Source organism: Propithecus coquereli, unplaced genomic scaffold, assembly GCF_000956105.1.
Source record: "Propithecus coquereli isolate 6110/MARCELLA unplaced genomic scaffold, Pcoq_1.0 Scaffold39, whole genome shotgun sequence".
NCBI lineage: Eukaryota > Metazoa > Chordata > Mammalia > Primates > Indriidae > Propithecus > Propithecus coquereli.
In genome coordinates, this window is record NW_012149618.1 from 4,589,761 (window position 1) to 4,608,626 (window position 18,866).

The 18,866-nt window shown below is 50.7% G+C and overlaps 2 protein-coding genes across 2 annotated transcripts in view; one reads left to right on the plus strand and one right to left on the minus strand.

Annotated features, from left to right (window-relative positions):
- Window positions 1-3,714, plus strand: part of FAM179A (family with sequence similarity 179, member A) — a 42,300-nt gene extending 38,586 nt beyond the window's left edge. The window contains exon 20 of the mRNA XM_012652441.1: window positions 3,243-3,714. Coding sequence (XP_012507895.1) covers window positions 3,243-3,580 — 338 coding nt within the window. The 3' untranslated portion in view covers window positions 3,581-3,714. The remainder of the gene's footprint in view (window positions 1-3,242) is intronic.
- A 10,520-nt stretch (window positions 3,715-14,234) lies between these two features.
- Window positions 14,235-18,866, minus strand: part of LOC105816875 (uncharacterized protein C2orf71-like) — a gene marked incomplete at its 5' end in the record, with an annotated part of 9,608 nt that continues 4,976 nt past the window's right edge. The window contains one exon of the mRNA XM_012652417.1: window positions 14,235-14,433. Coding sequence (XP_012507871.1) covers window positions 14,235-14,433 — 199 coding nt within the window. The remainder of the gene's footprint in view (window positions 14,434-18,866) is intronic.

The window sequence follows — 18,866 nt, forward strand, 5'->3', positions numbered from 1 at the left end:
TGAGTGATTTCATTCCAGGGCTGATGCCTGCTCCCGTGTCCCTTAAGGTGGCAACATGGCAGGGGCACAGGCCTTGGGGTAGACAGACCCATCTGCCACCCACCAGCTCTGACCTCGGGCAGGTCACTTACTTTCGTTTTATGGTCCTTGTTGCTTGCTCAAAGCCACCTCCCCCATCTTGTGCCGGTCCCATCCACAGACCTGTCTGTCCCCCAGACTCCCAAGGGTCCCCATGCAATGCAGGCAGGGCATGTGACACCCCCGTTTAAATCCTTATGAGGCTCCCAAGCTGTCGTCTGGATAGTGTCCAGGCCCCCTGGAGTGGCTCACAGGCTGTCACTGCCTCCCTAGGCTGTGCCCCCTTCCTCCCACCCCCAGCTGTAGGCACTGGATTATTTAATCCTCCTGACAACCCTACCAGGAGGGTGTAGATTCCATGGTTTTGTAGAGAGAAGGAAAATGGAGCTTAGAAAGGTGAAGCGACCAAGGTCGCTGGTGAGGAATCCAGGATGTGTCCCCAGAGCCCGGCTGCAGAGCTGGGCCCGCAACCCTGGGCTGTGCTGCGTCTCCCTGAGTGCCCTGCCTCTGCCTCCTGCATGCTAGCATGTGTCCTCTGCACCATGGCCAGTCTCCTACCCTCTCACTGTCGCCTGCCACAGGTGGTTGCCCTGCCTGGAAAACCTTCTCCCTCCTTCCTCCATCTGGACAATGCCTGCTTGGCTCTGGCATCACCTCCTGGCTCCCTTCTCCCCTGTGCTTCTCAGGAGCGCAGCCACATGGTGTCACCAGTCTGCTGTCCCGCTGCTGCGAGCACTTGCAGGGGGGCTCAGCACACGCTGCCTGGCTGAGGACCTTGGTGCCAGCTGCTCTTTCAGCTCCCCTCTGCCCCATCTCTTGCTCTTGGCCTTGCCTCTGTGCCCTAGTTCCATCCCCCCAGCGACCCTGGAGTGGCCTTTTACCTCCCGTCCAGGTGCCAGAGCTTCTCTGAGCGGCAAGTGAGGCAGGTTTGGCTGCAGGTGCCCTGGGTGAGAACAGGGCATGTAACTAACATCATCCTGGATGCTTCGCTGTTGTTCAACATCAGCATTCTCTGCGTGAAACCCTGACCTATCCTTACCTAGGTAACTCAGGGGGCCCAGAGGTGGGCAAGTATCCTCACTTTAGATTATTCACTTACTGTAACCTTTTCTTATCTATTTCCAAGAGACCTCAAAAGCTAGAGTTTGTCCATAGCTCTTCTGTTAACTCCATGTCAATCAGGAAGAGAGAAGAAAGTGTTTATTGACACAGGCGTGGACTAATAATAGCACAGCTTAATAGAAGTAAATCGTCTGCTAATTACTTCAGCTGCCTTCTAAGCTTGAGTTGAATGGGGTCTGCTCCCTCATGCTGACTTGCAGAAGGGCCTCTGCAGCCCTTGCCAGCTTGAGCTACCCCTGAAGCCAGGTGACCTCTGCATCCTTGCACCTGGGGCACGTGGCTCTGAGGCCGCCTGAGTCTGTTAGCCAGGGGGATGTGAGCAGAGAAGGTGGTGTGGACTGTGGAACTGAGCTGGGGCGGGGATTGCTTCTCTTCCTGGAGTGTAGCTCGGAGGGAGAGTTCAGGGAGCCTGAGTGGGTGAGATGTGGCAGGGTGGCGAAGGGGGCTCTGTTAGGGGAAGGTGAACCCCTTCAGCCTTTGGTGGGGGTTGGGCGTGCACGCCCGGGCCTGGTTCTTGGGAGTTCTCACCTTCTTCTCTGTTTTCTATCCATGCTACATTTCATTGCACTCACCTTCTTCTTTTTCTAAGTTTTTTATTGTTAAAATCCACATAACACAAAATTTACCATCTCAACCATTTTAAAGTGTACAGTCGAGTGGTATCAAATGCATAATGCAAATGCACAATGTGTGCAACCATCACAACTACTCATCTCTAGAACTCTTCATCTTGCAAAACCGAAACCACGTCCTCATTAAGCACTACCTCCCATTCCTCCCTCCCTCAGCCCCAGGCAATCACCTTCCACTTTCTGTGGCTATGATGTTGGCTACCTTAGGTAGCTCATGTAAGTGGAATCATAACGCCATGAAGCTCTGAGCCCTGGGCCCAGAAAGTTCCTGGGGCTTGGCGCGGCCCATGGAAGCTTCCACTGTCTGTGCTCCATAAATCAGTACAGCACTTTTCTCAGTGTTGTTTGCCTTTCCCAGCACTTACCATTTGGCAGGACGGCAGGCAGAGTGTGCAGATTGCAAAGCAAGCATTGTTCGCACTAGCGCATTTAGGGTAATGCGGCCACAGCTGAAGGCCTGAGCAGCCGCTCCGCAGTGACCTGGGATAGCCCTTGATGTGGCTTTGACATTGGCTGCAGCCCTGGCATTTACTCTGGTGAGAAAGGGCTGCTGGCAGGTTTAGCTGGCGACTGGGTTTTCTTCGGTTTAGGGAGGGTTGGAGGCCTTGGGTGGCCAGATCTGGGGGGCTGATCTGGAGAGTCTGCAGAGCTTGGTGGTTTACAAACATGCTCGTGCCTTACACATTGCGGCTGCCCTTATCCTGAGGGTTGGCACCCAGGCGCTGTCTTATCTGCCAGAATGCTCCACGTGAGAGAGTCTTGACTTCTCTCCCTAGTGCAGTTCGCCTCTGTGTTTGTCTGGACTTTCATAGGAGATGATGTGGGTTAATGCAATACTAATACTAGCTACTGTTTTTCACCTGCCTACTTAGAGGTAGGCACTTTACATATATTTATTATTGCATCTCTAAAACTCTTGAGAGCTTAGTTCAGGATTTTTATCTTCACTTTGCAGATTTGGAAGAGGCTTGGAAAAGTTGGGGGGCTCTCTCAGGCGCACACAGCTAGTAGACAGGAGAGGCAGGATTGTCACCAGGTGTGTCTGCCTCTTTCCCCTCCCCTGGGCAGCAGGAACCCACTCTGATTGTCATGGACCCTGACTACTTCTGCCTCTGTGCACCCCTTCTTCCACAAAAAATATTAAAAGTTGTATTTTATAACTAGTTGATATAAATATGAATATAAGCCAGCTAGATATATTCATATTTTTTTTCTACTGATGTTAAAAGAAACGAAAACGTTTTATGGACCCCTAAACGTGTCATGATCCTTAGGGACTGTGGCTAGGGGGAAAGCCAGCCCTGCTGGGCTGCCTGCCCTTTGGGGGATAGAGTTGGTGTCCTGAAGAGGGTGGTGGGAGAGGGGGAGAGTGCCTGGCTCAAGTGACTCTTCCTCCTTTCTGCCCAACAGTGCTGGTGGCCTCAGTTTATCCCCGAAAGCCTCAGGCCGTGGAGCGGCATGTCCTTCCCATCCTCTGGTACTTCCTGAACAACAGGATCGGGAATGGCATCCTGTCTGGGCACGGCGGGGACGCCCGCACGGTGGTGCGCCGGCTGTCCAGGAGCCTCCAGGAGCACATGGGCTCCCGCCTGCAGGACTTGGCCGCTGGCCAGCCAAAGCATGTCCTCAGAACCCTGCAGGAACTCTTAGACGTGGAATCCCCAGGAGGCAGCCACAAGGCCACCGACACAGGGGTGGCACCTGACAGCAAGACAACTGGCAGCTCACACCTCTTTCAGCTGGATTAAAGACGGACCTGAAACGGACAATTATTGTTTTTTTAATCTTATTTTTATGATGGAATCATCTCCTGGTCTACTTTCCCCCTTAGAGTTCCAGATGTATTTTGAGGTAGAAATAAAAGAATTACTTATTTTTCTAAGGTTTTATTATCTTGTACTTTCTTTAACCTCAGAGAATTTTCCAGTAACTAGGTTTGTGACAAAACGAAACAAAACATGACGGCAGCAAAACCGTTGCAGATGATGCTGAGAGAACAGGTTAGGAGGAAAAGGGTGGCACAGACTGGCATGGTGCAGCCCGTATGGGGGTGTAGGCCCCCATCTGCGAGCAGCTGGATAAGCCCTCCTGAGGCCCAGAGCCCCCGAGGTGGGCATTTGGATCCAGTCCCTTTGATACCGGCTGAGTGGAGGTGAGCATGACAACATCTCCGGGGACGTCGGGCTGCTGCCCTGCAAAAGCTTCGGCGCAGCGTCTGTTGGTCCTGTGGGAATCTTGCAATGAGATCTGCCCAGCTCATCAAAAGGCAAAGCAATGTGACTCTTGCAGCACCCAGCTTTCTCTAGAAGCTGGTGTTCTGGTGCTCTCGAAGAGGGGAGAGGTCTACAGGGTACTTTCCATTTGAAACACGGCAAGTGAAAACCGGTAGAGCATAAAGCGCTACACGGTATATGGATGTCACATGGAATCTCTGTGTGGGCGGCATGGGCCGGGCCTGGGGAAGCCAAGGAAGTGTTGGCCACTGGCAGAGAAGCCAGTGGCATGCGGTCCTGGCCATGGGGTTGGGGGACGTCTGGGGCTCAGGCTCTGGACACAGTAGGGGTGGGGCCAGCGGCAGGTTAACAGTGGTGTGACCAGAAAGAATCAGAGCTCAGGTCAGTACCTCAGATGCATGGGTGAGGCAGGCCTGGTGGGGGGAAGGCAGCCCCCCAGCCCTTGCCAAAAAGCCCAGCCCGCATCCATGCTCGGGGGCAGATCCAATTGGCCAGGTCCTGAAGCCCCGTCCTTCTGCTGGCAAGTTTTCCAGCAGCCACGCACCCCCTGCCCCAAGCAGAACCCCTCTCCACTGGCACCCGGCCCCACATCTAACATCAGTTCCACATCCTTGTTCTGAGAATCTCCTGGGGAGTGTGCTCTGGAAGCCCGAGAACTTGCTGTCTTGTATGTTTCCCGTGGCTGCAGAAGCCACTTTTCCATCTTGCCTGTTACCAAGTGTAACTAAGCCAGCCCCTCCCTAAGCCCTGGGGTGGGGTTGGGCGTTGGGAAGTCATCTTGGGACTTGGGCTTTTCAAAGGCAGCTTAAGTGTGACTCTGGGTAATTCCAGCCGCGCGTGAGAGCTGCTTGTCACCTAATTGTGACCCCAACAGGGACTTCTCCAACCACCTTGCTCTTTGTCGATTCTGACTAAACCAGGTTAAAGGCCTGCTAGACAGGGAGCCATCCAAAAATGCCCAGGTGGCTGATATTAAATGTTTCTTAAAGTTTTGCACAATTTAATTAATTGTGTTTGCCTGTCATCTGAGTGATTTTTTTTTTTTTTTGGTTCAGTTGGAAGACTTGCACTTTCTGCTTGTTAATATGCTAGAATGTATCAGAATATTTCAGCATTTTTGAGAACTGTAGGAGCCCAGGAACGCAGAGTCTGGCATGGATTTCGAAGGCAGAAATTAAGCTCAACTGCACTGAACTGTCTCCCTGTCTTCCACGCTGGTCCTCACACATGAAGCTGTCTGTCCCCTGGGATCTACACCCACCCTTGTGGGTGGAAGTGCTGAAAACAGCTGGAAACAGTGGAAAAGTGAAGAACAGATCTTTGCACCCCTCTGTTTTCCTGCATTATTTCAGGTTTTATTCTAGTCCCAGAGCTCTGCCGGCCACAGCCCGGGGTGCTGCAGGGGAGGGTGGACCGTGCGGAAGTTCAGTCTCAGGAGATTTCCCCACATCGCCTTTAAAGCAAAGAGAAGACAGCACATCAGTGACTGGTCCTGGGCCTTTTGGGAAAACCAGCAGGCAGCTCAGGGGAGGCCAGGCAGGGGAAAGCAGACTGTGGGCAGGGCCTGGGTGTGGGGCGGGGTGTGCAGGGGCTGAGCCCACCCACCCTTCCCCCAGGCTGTTTGGTAAGGGAGGGGAACTCTACTTATGGGAGACGCTCTAGAGGGTGGGAGCGCAGCCTCTGACCATGGGAGATGTCTCTCCTCTCCAGCAGGAGAGTCACAGACTAAGGACTTGTCTGAGAACTGAAACCGCCAGGACTTCCTTTCACATCAGGGGGAGTTTTTGAGATTTTAGCGAACTTTTTTCAGTAGGTCCCACCTTTTGCCTTTTTTTCTCTTTCTTTCATTATCTCCCACCTTCTGAGATAGTAAATGTGCTTCAGAATCACCTGGGAGATTTAAAAAATATAAAAATACTGGGATCTGAGCCCTTCCCCAGGGATTTTGAGTCAATTGGTCTGGGGTGAGGCCCAGGTAGCTCTATTTTCTTTTCTTTTTTTTTTTTTTTTAAACTCTTCAGGTAATTCTAATGGCTGGCCAAATTAAAAAACTACAATAAAAAAACTGAGGTGCTCAAAAGTGGCCCTGGCTTGGGCCCAGCGGGCTCCTGGCCTGCCGGTTCCCTCGTGGCGTCTCACAGCCCTGGGGTGTCCTGTGGTCCCCCGGCCTGTGGCTTAGGACCCCTTCGTCAACCTCTCTCACCTTCACTCTCCTTATCAATCTAGTGTGGTGAAGATTAGTGAGATGATTCTTGTGAGGTCCTTAGTACCAGGCCACGAGCACAGGGAGTGCTTGATTAACACGGGCCGTTGCGTATCTGGACTCCATTGCTTTGGGAGCAGCTGGCGAGCAGGGTCTTGTGTGGGCTCTGCTGCCCTCGTGGTTGGAAAAGGAGAGAATGTTCCCAGGGCTGGGTGGGGCCTGAGGCCGGCTGTTAGCCTGCCCGGCTTGTTCCAGAGGTTGGGCACGTGCTGCCTCTCTCTGCTCAGGAAGGTAGGGCTGTTCTTACAAGCTGCGGCCTGTCCTGTCGTTTCTCCCGCTCCCTCCCTTTCTCTGTACCTGACACAGCCCTCACAGCCACCCCTCCCCACCAAGAAGAAAATCTGGAAGCCCTTTCCCCTGCATGGCTGGCTGTCACTTCCCTTCCATTCCTCTGACTCAGCTGGAGGCAGAGGTTTGGAGCAGGGCAGAGCGCTGTCTTTCTGAAAACATTTTCTTGTCTTTGTAACTCAGTTCTGCCATTAGGAAAAGAAAGGGGGAGATGATGAGAGTGAGAGAGAGATGTCTTCTGTTCTCCTTGTAAGGGAGGGAGGAAGATGGGGGCCCAGAAAGGGAAGGGGAGCGGAAGAGCTCCTGTCTTCATGAGTGTCTGCGGTGTTCCAGCTCTGTCATTCTTCTTGACATCTTTTAAGGAATATATTGTGCCCCCCATTTCCCGATGAGGAAACTGGGCCTCAGAGATGCTTAATGAGCGACCTCAGCCATGCACAGGCGTCACCTGGGAATCTTGGTAAAGGCTGATTCTGCTTCGGCAGGTCTGGGTGGGGCCTGAGAGTCCGAATTTTCCAACAGCTCCCAGGTGATGTCAATGCCGTGAATCCGGCAGGAACCACACCTTGGGGGCTGGGCACTAAGACACAGCTAGAAAGTGGCTGAAGCTTGTGTATGCACCCAGGTCTGCTAGACTCCAAAGCCCCTGGCCTCTGTTCCAGGTGCTTTATGGCTCCAAGACATTTGCCTCCCCTTGGGTCAGTCTGAGCCCTTTGAGAGGACCAGTTGAAATCTCATGGGTTCCTGCAGTTAATCTGGTCCCAGAGTTTTGCCCTCAAAACCTTCAGGGCAGACAGAGTCTTCTTGCTTGGCTCTGATCATCAGGACATGCTGTGGACACTTAGCTGTCCGACCATGGCCTCCGGTGGGGGTAGGATTTGGGGAAATACATGAAGACCAAATGAGACAAGCATAGACTATTCAGAGCTTGCTGTAGCAAGGGAGTCGGCCATGATTACTTGCATTTTGGCAGAGACTGAAATGCAAGCAGAGAGATGCTAAGATTGATAGTGGAAGAAGGAAGGCTTCCGGCGTGCCCTGATAGGAGGCTGTTGGTCTGGGGAAGCTGTGGGCATGAAGTGTTGACTGTGGGCCTGCGGTGCTTGGTAAGTGCAGCTCCCTGGTTGTACTTCAGACCTCCTGGATCAGAACCTTAGTCACTGTTCCACACCCTCAAGGCTGAGAACCTCTGCGCCAGTCTCGACGCTTTCAGTGGTTGTGAGGTTCCCAGACTAGCCCACACCTGGGAGTCAGCGTCCCCAAGCCAGCATTTCCCAAACGTGGTTGATGAAAAGAATTGCTTGGGGTGGGGAGAAGTGAGGGAGACAGGAGCTTGTTGAAAACACAGATTCTTAGTCTCAGCAGTAGGTCTGTCTCTGGAGGGAGGGACCTGGGAATCTGCAAGTTATCCAATGGCTGATCCCCGCGATGAGGCATGTTGGGGAAGCAGCGTCCTAACCGCCTGCTCCCAGCTGGGCTCCAGGCAGCATGAGCAGCACCGCCGTGTGTGCAAAGGTGCTCACGGTTGGGTGTTTCTGGGTCAGGGACCCCTGGGGGCTCCCGTTTGGTCCTTATCACTACTGGGGTTTATTCAGGGAGTGTGACAGCTCTGCTGTAGCCTGTCCCTTGGCGTTTCAGCGGAGACAGCTATAACGTTTGAAGGTTTTGTTTTGTTTTAATCACGGCTTTATAATTACCTCTCTGCGGGTTGACAGCTGTTATTAGCATCACCTTGGATTCTCCTTGAGAATTTTTACATCCAGAAAGTGATCCAGCACCTCTGCAGCTGGTGTCAGAAGCTGTTAACTAAATAATAGCTTTAAAAAGTCACCAGGTTTTGTAAACATAGCCAATCCTGTCCCCTTCCAAAGGAGAAAAAAAATAGCTAGATAAATAATTTTCATGAAGGCAATTTGTTTCCCAGGGTCTCTATTCCTTTCTGTCTCATCCACTGGCTTTTACTGCTGTGGGCACTGGCAGTAAAGCTGTCTGCGGGAGGAGGCTGGGTCCGCTCCTGTGGGTTCATCTGCAAGCCTGCAGCCAGGACTAGTGGCAGCAAGGAGCAGAGCATTTTTGGAAAAGACTTTTCTTTTTTTCTTATACATGCGTGGAGGGTGGAGGGAGGGAGGTGGAAGGGTTGAGGGTCATGGAGGGGATTATTATTTTTAAAAAATTCTCTTGGGTATGCCATTCAAACTGTTTTGAGGAATGGCTAGAATTATACCTGAACTTTGGCTAGATATGAAAAATAATTATCTATTTGTAAATAGTGGAGAAAATGGAGAATTTCTTCCAAAGAAAGTTGTGATATCTCCTTCTAGAGCTGCCCCTCTGGAATCATCTAGATATCGCTCGCAGCTGATGTTGGAAGGAAGGCCGGGGTGAGGAGGCCTGTTCTGCACGAGCTGGGGATGTGTCTTTGGAGCAAGACATTTACCATCTCTCAGCCTCAGTTTAAATTTTCGTTTATAAAGGATACTGAAAAATACTTGCTTTGTCCATCTCATCGAATTGTTTTTAAAGGTTTAATGAAACAACGTAGATAATTGTATTTAGAAAAAATAGAGAGCATTACGTACAAAGAGAGGTAGACTTACTATTAACTCCAGCCCCCTGCTGTTCAGGAGGCACTGGGAGTCATTGTCATCCCTCTCTCTGAGGGACAGGCAATCCCGTGACTTAACAGGGGAAAAATGAGCAGCAATTCAGAAGCTTAATTTGTTTTTTTTCATTTGGTGTATTTGACATATGTACTTGCGATTGCAAGCACATGCTTTAAAGTCTTTTCACTTTGAAAGACATGGAAACCTTCAAAGAAGGAGGTCAGTGCTTGCTGAGTTTGACAGCTGGCTTTAACGTCCTCCAAGGGTCAAGTGCAGCCCTGGAATGAGAGGGAAATGATACCGACTTCTTGATCAGAATCTTAAAGTGCAGCGATGGCAGAGAGAACATGAACAACCAAAATGGCCAACAGGATTGTGAGTTTAGTTCTCCAAGATGCCTCCAAAAGCTGGCGTAGGAAAGACAGGTCTGCTCATGTCTTGCAGATGGCAGGATACGTTGGCTGGCATTACCATCACAGCTTTGCAGATGAAGAGACAGGCCCAGAGAACCAGGTCACAGAGCCAGGAAATGGAGGTGTCGGGACACAGGCTCTGGTGTCCTAACTCCAACCATCAGGAATGTGACAAACTCTGGCTTCCCAGGTCAGGGGCCATTTTCTACAACCCTCGTTTCTTTTTCCTCCTCTCTTTTCCTTCTTCCCTTTTTTCTGTTCTTCTTGCTCCAACTTAGTCCTGTCAGGTCTAGTGCTCTCCCACCAGCCAAAAATAGGTTGCTGGCTCGTGTGCTAGACTTCAAGGGTGTTGGGAACTGGAGCGTTCAGCACCGGGGCAATGGGGTCAGTAGCATCCTACGGCCGCCTGCCGCAGGGCGCACGGACCATCGGCGAAGTTACTTTCTGAAGTCCATAAGCGTAATCAAGCCAGCAGTGTCCAGGGACCTGCATAAAATTGAATTAGAGCGCCGTGTGGATGAACTGTTTGCTTGTCTTCTTGTGCCATGCATCTTTAATTACATTTCATAAAAACGTCTGGATGGATTGATGGAACTTTGTTTAAACTTCAGGTAGGCGCAGGGAGTAGATGATAGTGTAGTATAACATGTTCTGTTAATATAGGCTCAGAACACATTTACTTTATGGCAGTTCAACTGAATCTTTGATGCGGGGCTACTTAAAAATATATTACCTTTGAAAAGATTTCCTTTGAAAGATGGAGTGAGCGCTTAGCAGCGTGTAAGCCGTCAACTGGATGATCAATTGACAAACACATCAGCGCGTATAATTCACGGTCCTGGCTCCCCTGATACATGCAAAACGCTGGTTTATTTTAGCAAAGGAATCCATTTCTCAAAATCCCTTTCATTCACATTGTAGGGTTTACGAGGCAAGGCCTGTCAAACATAAACTCTTCACAATGAAAGAAAACGTCTTTTTGGTGCGTGTGCCCTGCAGTGCCTGTCACCGGGGACCATGTCAGGCTCTGAACTGCGCATGTGATGTGAGGAAGGAAAATAGATGCGGCTTTATAGTAAACAAAGGCACAGATCCAAGCTGCGGAGGGAGGTTATATTTCATCTTGAAGATTATATTTATACTTGCAAAAAGCTATCACTGTCCTGCCTGAATATTATATTTTCTTTTTTTTTTTTCCTCCATGAATCCTTTGGATGGAAACAGAAAATTCTGTTTTTCCCCTGGGGTGGAGCTGTTTGCTATGTGGCTAATGTGCTGGGCTCGGTACCTCCCTCTCCACAGTTCTGGGGGTCTCCATGGGTGTGAAGGATGAAGGCTGTACCCCCCAGAAAGGAGCTGGCCCAAATAAGAGTACGGCTGTGAGATGCACCCCTTAAATCGATCTGCGGTGTGCTCTTCCTTGTCTATGCACCCAACATTCCTTCTTGGTTTCTAACTCCGTGAAGAGAAAGTGACGACTCGCAAGTCCTTGATGAGTTGGGTCCATTGGCTTAATAAAACAGAAACATAAAGAAAACTGTCCTCCCTTCTCCCTCGAGCAGAGGAAGTGGATTTGGCCCAACAAGGACAATGTTCTTGGGCAGAGGGGAGTGGGTGGGTGAGAGCCACCCTCAGGCTCTGTGCAGTTGGGCTTCCCTTCCCGGCCACCAGCGGTGTGCTCTCTAAGGCAGAGCCACAGATGTGGGTTTATGCATCGGCCTGGTCTCTAGGAGGTGTAAAACTGAGCCGATGCCACAAAACTGGTTCATTGTGGTGGATTTAATTTCTTTAGTACAAAGTCTGATTCACATGTAACTTGAGCTAAGTCTGATGGTTGGTTTTGTAGCCAAAATACACATCTTTGACCTACCTGCTCCTGTGCCAGCTCAACAGGAGCTGCTTCACCCTTGGGTGACCTCACTGACTCCCAGCCCCCAGCTCCCAGCCCCTTGGCCTTGGCAACCGCTCCTCATCTGCCCCGGAGGGAAGCTGACTTGGAATTCCTATGGCCTTCATGTCACTGGGCAGCATAATGGATATACCAGCTCATTGTCCCTGCTGCCTGGGCCTGGCGGCAGTGGGGGCCTCTTTTTGCATCATGTGTGGGGACCTACGGCGGGAGCCTAGCCTTGTCCTGGCACATGCGGGTGCTCAGTAAATAAGGAGGCATCATAGGCTGCTCCACGGCCGAGGCAGGAACCCTGGGCCCAATCCCCCTCTGCTCCGTGCAAGGTGGGTGGGGTGCTTGCTGCTGCTCACCAGCCTGGCTTGGTGGGGAGGGCAACCTCTAGTCCCAGAGACCCTCCTACTGTGCACACGCATGGAGGGCGCCAGACCCTTCCGGGGCATTCTCTGTGATGCTGACCCCCTCTGTGTGTCATGTGCCACCTGGCTCCCAGCTGCCCCCTTTGAATCCTATGGCCACAGTGGGGGGCACTCGGCCCCCACCTCCACACTCAGCCCAGCCCAGACTTCTGATATGAGGCCCTTTAAGGAGGGGCCCGGGCTGGTGACTCAGCCCTACTTCCGCTCACGGCTGGGCTGGCTCCACTTTATATCCTGGTTCCAGTAATAGGCTTTATTGTCCCTGTGACTACACCCCCACACTGAGCCCGAGTTCCACCCACTGTGTCCCTGCCCAGGCTCCCTGCAGCTGGGTTCAGCCTTGTTTCTTCACACCTGTGGGACTCTGGCCCCTAAACTCTAGCAGAGGCCAGGATCCACTTTCTGACTGGTCCCGCCTGACGCCACCTACCTGTGAGCTGAGTCTCAAAGGCTCCCCACAGCGTGGGCCTCGTGCTCACACAGCTCGGTGCCCGGCCTATCCAGGGCTCACACCCTGGTGACTGAGCTGCCTGCCCACCCATGCAGGGAGAATGCCCAGAAAGTTTCCTGAATCCGGTTCATTCTCCCATGCTTACCCCAGCCCCTGCCCTGCCTGGGTAACTGGACTTCCTCCCACTGCCTGCAGCCCGGGCAGTTCTGAGTGTCCACTAGCGGTGGGTGTCCTTGGGCCCAGAGCCGGTTGGCCTGGATGCTGCCTGAGAACTGTTCTGAGCTAAGGCAGTGACACCAGCAAATGTGAGCACGTAGCTGGGTGTGTGCAGACGGTTTCCAAGATAGGGGAGGTGTGGCCCCTCTTGGTAGTGTAATCAATTGTTCTTCGGGTATCTTTGAATAATAACTGGACAGGTCATGGTGGGATTCATTTACTCCAAGTCACAACCTCTCTCTGAGGGTGGCAGCTGTAGTCCCCAGGACCCAGTTTAACAAGTTTTTGAGCCCACGATCTATTGCGACAAGAAAGGATTTCAGGTCTATAATTCCCCCAAACTTAAAAAATCAGCCTTGCAGCAGATCTGGAGGACTGTCCATTAGCTGTACCCTGTGGGTGAGAATTCTTGTCTTTCGACGACCCACTGAGTCAGCATCGAATCACCCAATCACTGCAGAATCTTTTCTCCGTACAAAGCATACTGCAATCTCTAGTGGAAAAATCCCAAGATCTGCAGCAAATATCTAGCTCATTGGCAGAAGCAGGTTTTGGCAAGAATGATCCTTCTTCACTTTGATTTCCACTCCAGCAGAAGTTCTGCAGATGACCTGGGAATAAAGTTGGCCAAGAAGCCTCCCGGCGAAGACTGGCATGCGAGTATGTGCGCCTCACCCATGCTTTCCGCGGAGCTGTAGCGCCCACGGGGTGTGGAGAGTAGGCCGCTTTGTTAGGGAGGCTTGGTTGTACCCCTCAGCCAAGAAGCATGTGGAAGTGTGGGCTGGTAAGAGCATTTGCTACATGTGTAGGCCAAGAGGCAGCGCGGCTGTGGCCATGAGCTGGCAGCTCTAAGTTTATAACATTGGGACTGCGCTAGGGAGGGAGGAGAGGACGCAGGGTGGGTGGGACGGTATGTTTTAATCCCACCTCAGCCTTCTTATCTTGGGAGCAATTAGCTTCTTAAGCTCTTAATGGGAACTTTAATGCTGTGCTGCTACTTAACCTTAAAAAAACAAAACTTCCCAAACCTTCGTACAACTATATACGCTTTAGGCAGGTGGGGGGATGGGATAATCTTGAGAATGAAATGCAATGAAAAGAACAGAGATTCTAGTGCCAGACATGTCGTATAAAATTTTGCTCTATTGTCTTCTTAGCTGTATGACCTCAGGCAAGACACTTGGGGATCCCCCTCCCCACACCTTTGGTTTTCATATCTGCAAAACTGGAGAACGCTATCTGCTTCATTCATCGTCGTGAGGCTTAAATGATTTCATGGAGCTCACCCTGGTAAAACACCTGGCCAGCAAGCATGCCATAATGCATTCTCCCCCCCAAATTAAGGCCAGCCCTTGAAGGATTAGAGTAACATTGTGGGGTCTAAAGTTCTGTTTACCCTTTGAACCCCAAGGCAAAGCAGGATCTGGGACCGAAAATGGCGATCGTATAAAGTTCAGCAGACTGGCTGGACGGTGCACCTCCGAGGCCTGTTCAGGATGCCTCGGTAGGAGTTTGGTTTGCCCACCATCTCTGGGGCAGGTTGGACACTTGGCTGTCACCCTTTGCCTCTGGGGTGACTGGTGTCAATGTGACCCGGCTGGCCAGCCTCTCAGGCCACCTCCTTCTGCTGGGGCGGTGATTCTGGCTGGGATCTGTCCTGGATGTGGCCAGTGTGGGACTCCCGTTGCAGCCCGTGGCCCAGCACGCACAGCTCTGGGGGAGACGCACGCCTGCTGCCGCCCTGCAGTTCTGGGGAACGGGGGCTGCTCCAAGGCTCTGTGTCCTTCTTGGGGCTCTCTTCACTGCTGCTGCTGGGAGAAAGGACAAGGGCAGGTCAGACACCCCTTCTCCGCTGTTCCTTCTGGCCCCTCCCCGACCCTTCCGCACACAGGCTGGTCATCCTCCGTGCCAGGCCTCTGCCACTGTGTCAGGCTTGCCTCGTGCGCTGTCCTTGCTGTTGCCTGCCTGGTCCTCACTGTGCCCTATGGGAGCCAAGCTGAGGAGCTGACAGGTTGAGTCCTGTCCTTTCCCCTGATGTCCTGCTGCTCTGAACAAAGCAATTCCCTCAGGAGCTCTGTGAGCTGGGCCTTTATTTTGTTTTTGTTTTTAAAGCACTTCTTGTTTAATAAAGGGCTAGGCTTGGCTAGTTGAATTAACAACAATAACAAAGGAAAAAACCAGCTTTACACAGCTGCCTTTTCCTGAATAGAGTGAAATGGGGACTGCTGGGCCCAGCCCAGGCCTGGCATTTGGCTGGAACAGAGCGTCCCAGCTGCTGAGTGGGGAGGGGGTGCCCCGTGTGAGCCTCAGTGTCACCACCCTCCTTGGGAGTGCAGAATGGAGGGGGTCACAGCACGGAGCAGGCCTAGACCAGCAGGGGCCAGCTCAGAAAGCCACACTGGCAGTGGGCCGGGAGCCTTGGGGCTGCAGGGTGAGGTTGGAGTCTGGCTGCCTGGGTTCCAGTCCTGGCTCTCCCACGTACCATCTGTGTGCCCTGTAACATGTTAGTTAGCCCCTTTGAGTCTCAGGTCCCTTCTTTGTAAAACGGAAATAATTATAGGGCCCATTTCATCAGGCGCTCGTGGGTATCAGCACTGGACGAAGCATGTACAACTCAACATACTAACTAGGACGAGATAAGTGCTCAGTAAATGGGTAGGTGTCACTATGGTGCTGCACCGTAGAATTACCAGGAAGTCACCCTGGGAAAGGACTCTAGGGACCACCCTATCATACTATGGTGGGCACCTGAGGCTCAGAGAGTTGGGACCTTGGTCAGGGCTCTTAATCAGATGCCTCAGCACCAAGACAGGACCCCAACACCCCACGTACATAGACCAGGAGGCCCTTCTCTCTGCCCATGACAGCGCGATCTTGTTTATTCCATGAGTTTATCACGTTATGCTCAGCTCTGTGAGGTAAGCTTACATGGATGCCGAAGCAGTGGAGGACAAGTGTGCATTTAGATATGAACAAGACCAAGGTGGTGGGAGTCGGGGTAGGGGATAGCGAGGCGGGTCCTAGGACAGGAACACAGCCATGGTTTTCACGCAGCGAGGAGCCCCCCTCGCTGTGCCTCAGAGCCAGTCTCCTGACCCCATCACAGGTCCCTGCAGGTGTTCGGGAGGGCCTGGTGTGATCAGTGGGTCACAGTTCCCACCTTCCTTCTCTCTGAGCCCCTCGTGGAGCAGCGGAAGGCACGTGCAGGATGCACTTCATGCACGACGTGACCTTGGCCGCTTCCTGGCAGGAATGGGAGGGGGGCATGCAGCCCTGCGGAGGCTGACGTTGTGGCCTGACAAACAATTTGGTCTAGAGCTGTGTCTTCCCTGACCCCACCCAGGATCCATGTCTGTGTGAGGCTCAGGCCAGGAGGTTGCTTTTCCTGGTTGTTACCACGGGGCTGTGGTTCTACCTCTTCCCGGAACTGCTGGGGAGGCAGGCCGCCCACCCACTCCCCCGCTGAATAGCCTGACCCGGGAGGCTGAGTGGAGGCTGCAGGCGCCTGCCTGGGCAGTCCAGGCCAGGCAAAGATTGAAAGCACTGCATTTAGGGGAGACGGTCTGGATTAATGACTTCTTGGTCGTGCACAGTTGCCCCGACATCCTGAGACCCCGAGACTGGCATCTCCACTAAGGGATTCAACACAGAAGTAACAGTTGAAGCTCAGTAATTGAGCTTCCTGGGCAAGCCTCCAAGGACTGTCCCCCGGCCCCAGGGCCCCAGGATCATGAGGATATAAACATCATCCTTTTTTCTAAGGAGAGGGCTCCTGCCCTCCAGGGTGGCCGGAAGACTGTCAAGGCTGAGCGCGGATGGTTCTCTGTGCAAGCTGCCTCTGCGGCAAGACGTGTGGGGTGTGCCTGTGTCCCTGCAAGTCCCTGCTTGGGCCTGTCCTGAGCACTCTCTGGCTCCCTGGCACTGGCTTGTTGCACAATCTTAGGAAAATCATGCCCAGTCCCTGGTGTTGTTTCCCTATGTGCAGGATGGCAAAGGCTTGGTGCTCTTGTAGCAGGCGTACCTCCGCTCCCCGACGCCAGCTTTACACCTGGGGTAGCGTGCTGGGGAACGAGCATTTCCCCATCATGCGCTCACAGTTTGGGATGGCTTAGAGGCCTGTGGTCATAGTAAGAGGCGGGGGAATGGACGCAAGTCATTATGTGACCTTTCACGTGACCTTGGGAAGGCTCCTGCTTATGCATCCTCCTCTCTCTTTGAAGCCACAAGCGCCTCCCCCCGCCAAGTCTTGAAATTCAGGATATAAAACAACCTTTTAGGCTGCCCTGTTCTGAGGAGAAGCCTGAGAGAAGGGCATTATTTTCTTCTTGAACAATTTTATGTTACTTTATTATTGCTCCTGCTGTTTTAAAACGTTAGTGTTTTTAATTAATGCCATTTTATCGTCCTCTTTCTCTCAAGCTCCTCTCCTGAAGGGCACAGTTTTAGAAATCTAATAACTGAATAAGTGGTTAGAGTGAGGAATAATGTATTAACATTTATAGAGGTTCTTAGATGAAAACTACTGTGCTGTAGGAAGCTCATTTTAGATTCAAGAAAAGAGCAACATTACATTAAGATTCTTGCAAAAATAATCAATATTTCATTTCTTTCAAGTGGTTGGGGAAGTTTATCTAACTATATAATGATGTACAACTTTCCTGAGATAATATCTTTATTTAAAATTGACTGCCAATGTAGCGAGACCCTGTCTCTACAAAAAAATACAAAAATTAGCCAGATGTGGTGGCCTGTGCCTATAGTCCCAGCTACTCAGGAGGCTGAGGGGGAGGATCACTTGAGCCCAGGAGTTTGAGGCTGCAGTGAGCTTTGACTGGGCCACTGCACTCTAGCCTGAGCAACAGAGCGAGACCCTGTCTCAAAAATAAAATAAATTTAAAAAAATTGACTGCTGAAAACTGTGTAAAAAATTACCATGTATGCCTGGACAAATCGTGAAGTCTGCAACACACATGATTCTGGCAGAAATTAACTGCTGATTTACACAATTGTGGGCAATGCAAAGATAGCAAGGACTGGTGTTGGTTGTGCTTTGTCTGATCTGATATCAAGACACATTGACAACATACAAAAATCAGTAGCATTTCTATGGATAAACAATCCAAATAAGAAACCAAGAAAGTAATCCCCTTCATAATAGCTACAAATGAAATGAAATACCCAGGAATAAACTTAACCAAAGAAGTAAAAGATCTCTATAATGAAATCTATAAAACATTGATGAAAGAAGTTGAAGAGGACAAAGATGGAAAGATATTCCATGTTCATGGATTGAAAGAATCAATATTGCTAAAATGTCCATACTACCCAAAGTGATCTACATATTCAAAGCAATTCCCATCAAAATACCAATGACATTCTTTACAGAAATAGAAAAAATAATCCTGAAATTTATATGGAACCACAAAAGACCCAGAATAGCCAGAGCCATCCTGAAGAAAAAGAACAAAACTGGAGGAATTACATTACCCAATTTCAACTTATACTACAGAGCTATAGTAACCAAAACAGTACATTACTGGTATAAACACAGACATAGACCAATGGAACAGAATAGAGAACCCAGAAATAAATCCACACACCTGTAGTGAACTTATCTTTGACAAAGGTGCCAAGAACATACAGTGGGGAAAGGACAGTTTCTTCAATAAATGATGCTGGGAAAACTGGATATCCATACACAGAAGAATGAAACTAGACCCTTATCTCTCACCATATACAAAAATCAAATAAAAATGGATTAAAGACTTAAATCTGAGATCTGAAACTATGAAACTACCAAAAGGAAACATTGGGGAAATGCTTCAGGACATTGGTCTGGGCCAGGACTTCTTGAATAATATCCCCAGGGCAAAGACAACCAAAGCAAAATTGAACAAATGGGATCACATCAAGCTAAAAAGCTACTGCACAGCAAAGGAAATAATCAGCAAAGTGAAGAGACAACCCACAGAATGGGAGAGAATATTTGCCAACTACCTGTCTGATAAGGAATTAATAACTATAGGAGGTCCAAGAACTCGATAGTAAAAAAATCAAATAATCTGATTTAAAAATGGACAAAGGATCTGAATAGACATTTCTCAAAAGAAGACATACAAATGGCCAACAGGTATATGAAAAAATGCTCAACATCATTAATCATCAGAGAAATGCAAATCAAAACTACAATGAGATACCATCTCACCCCAGTTAAAAGGGCTTTTAACAAAAAGGCAATAAC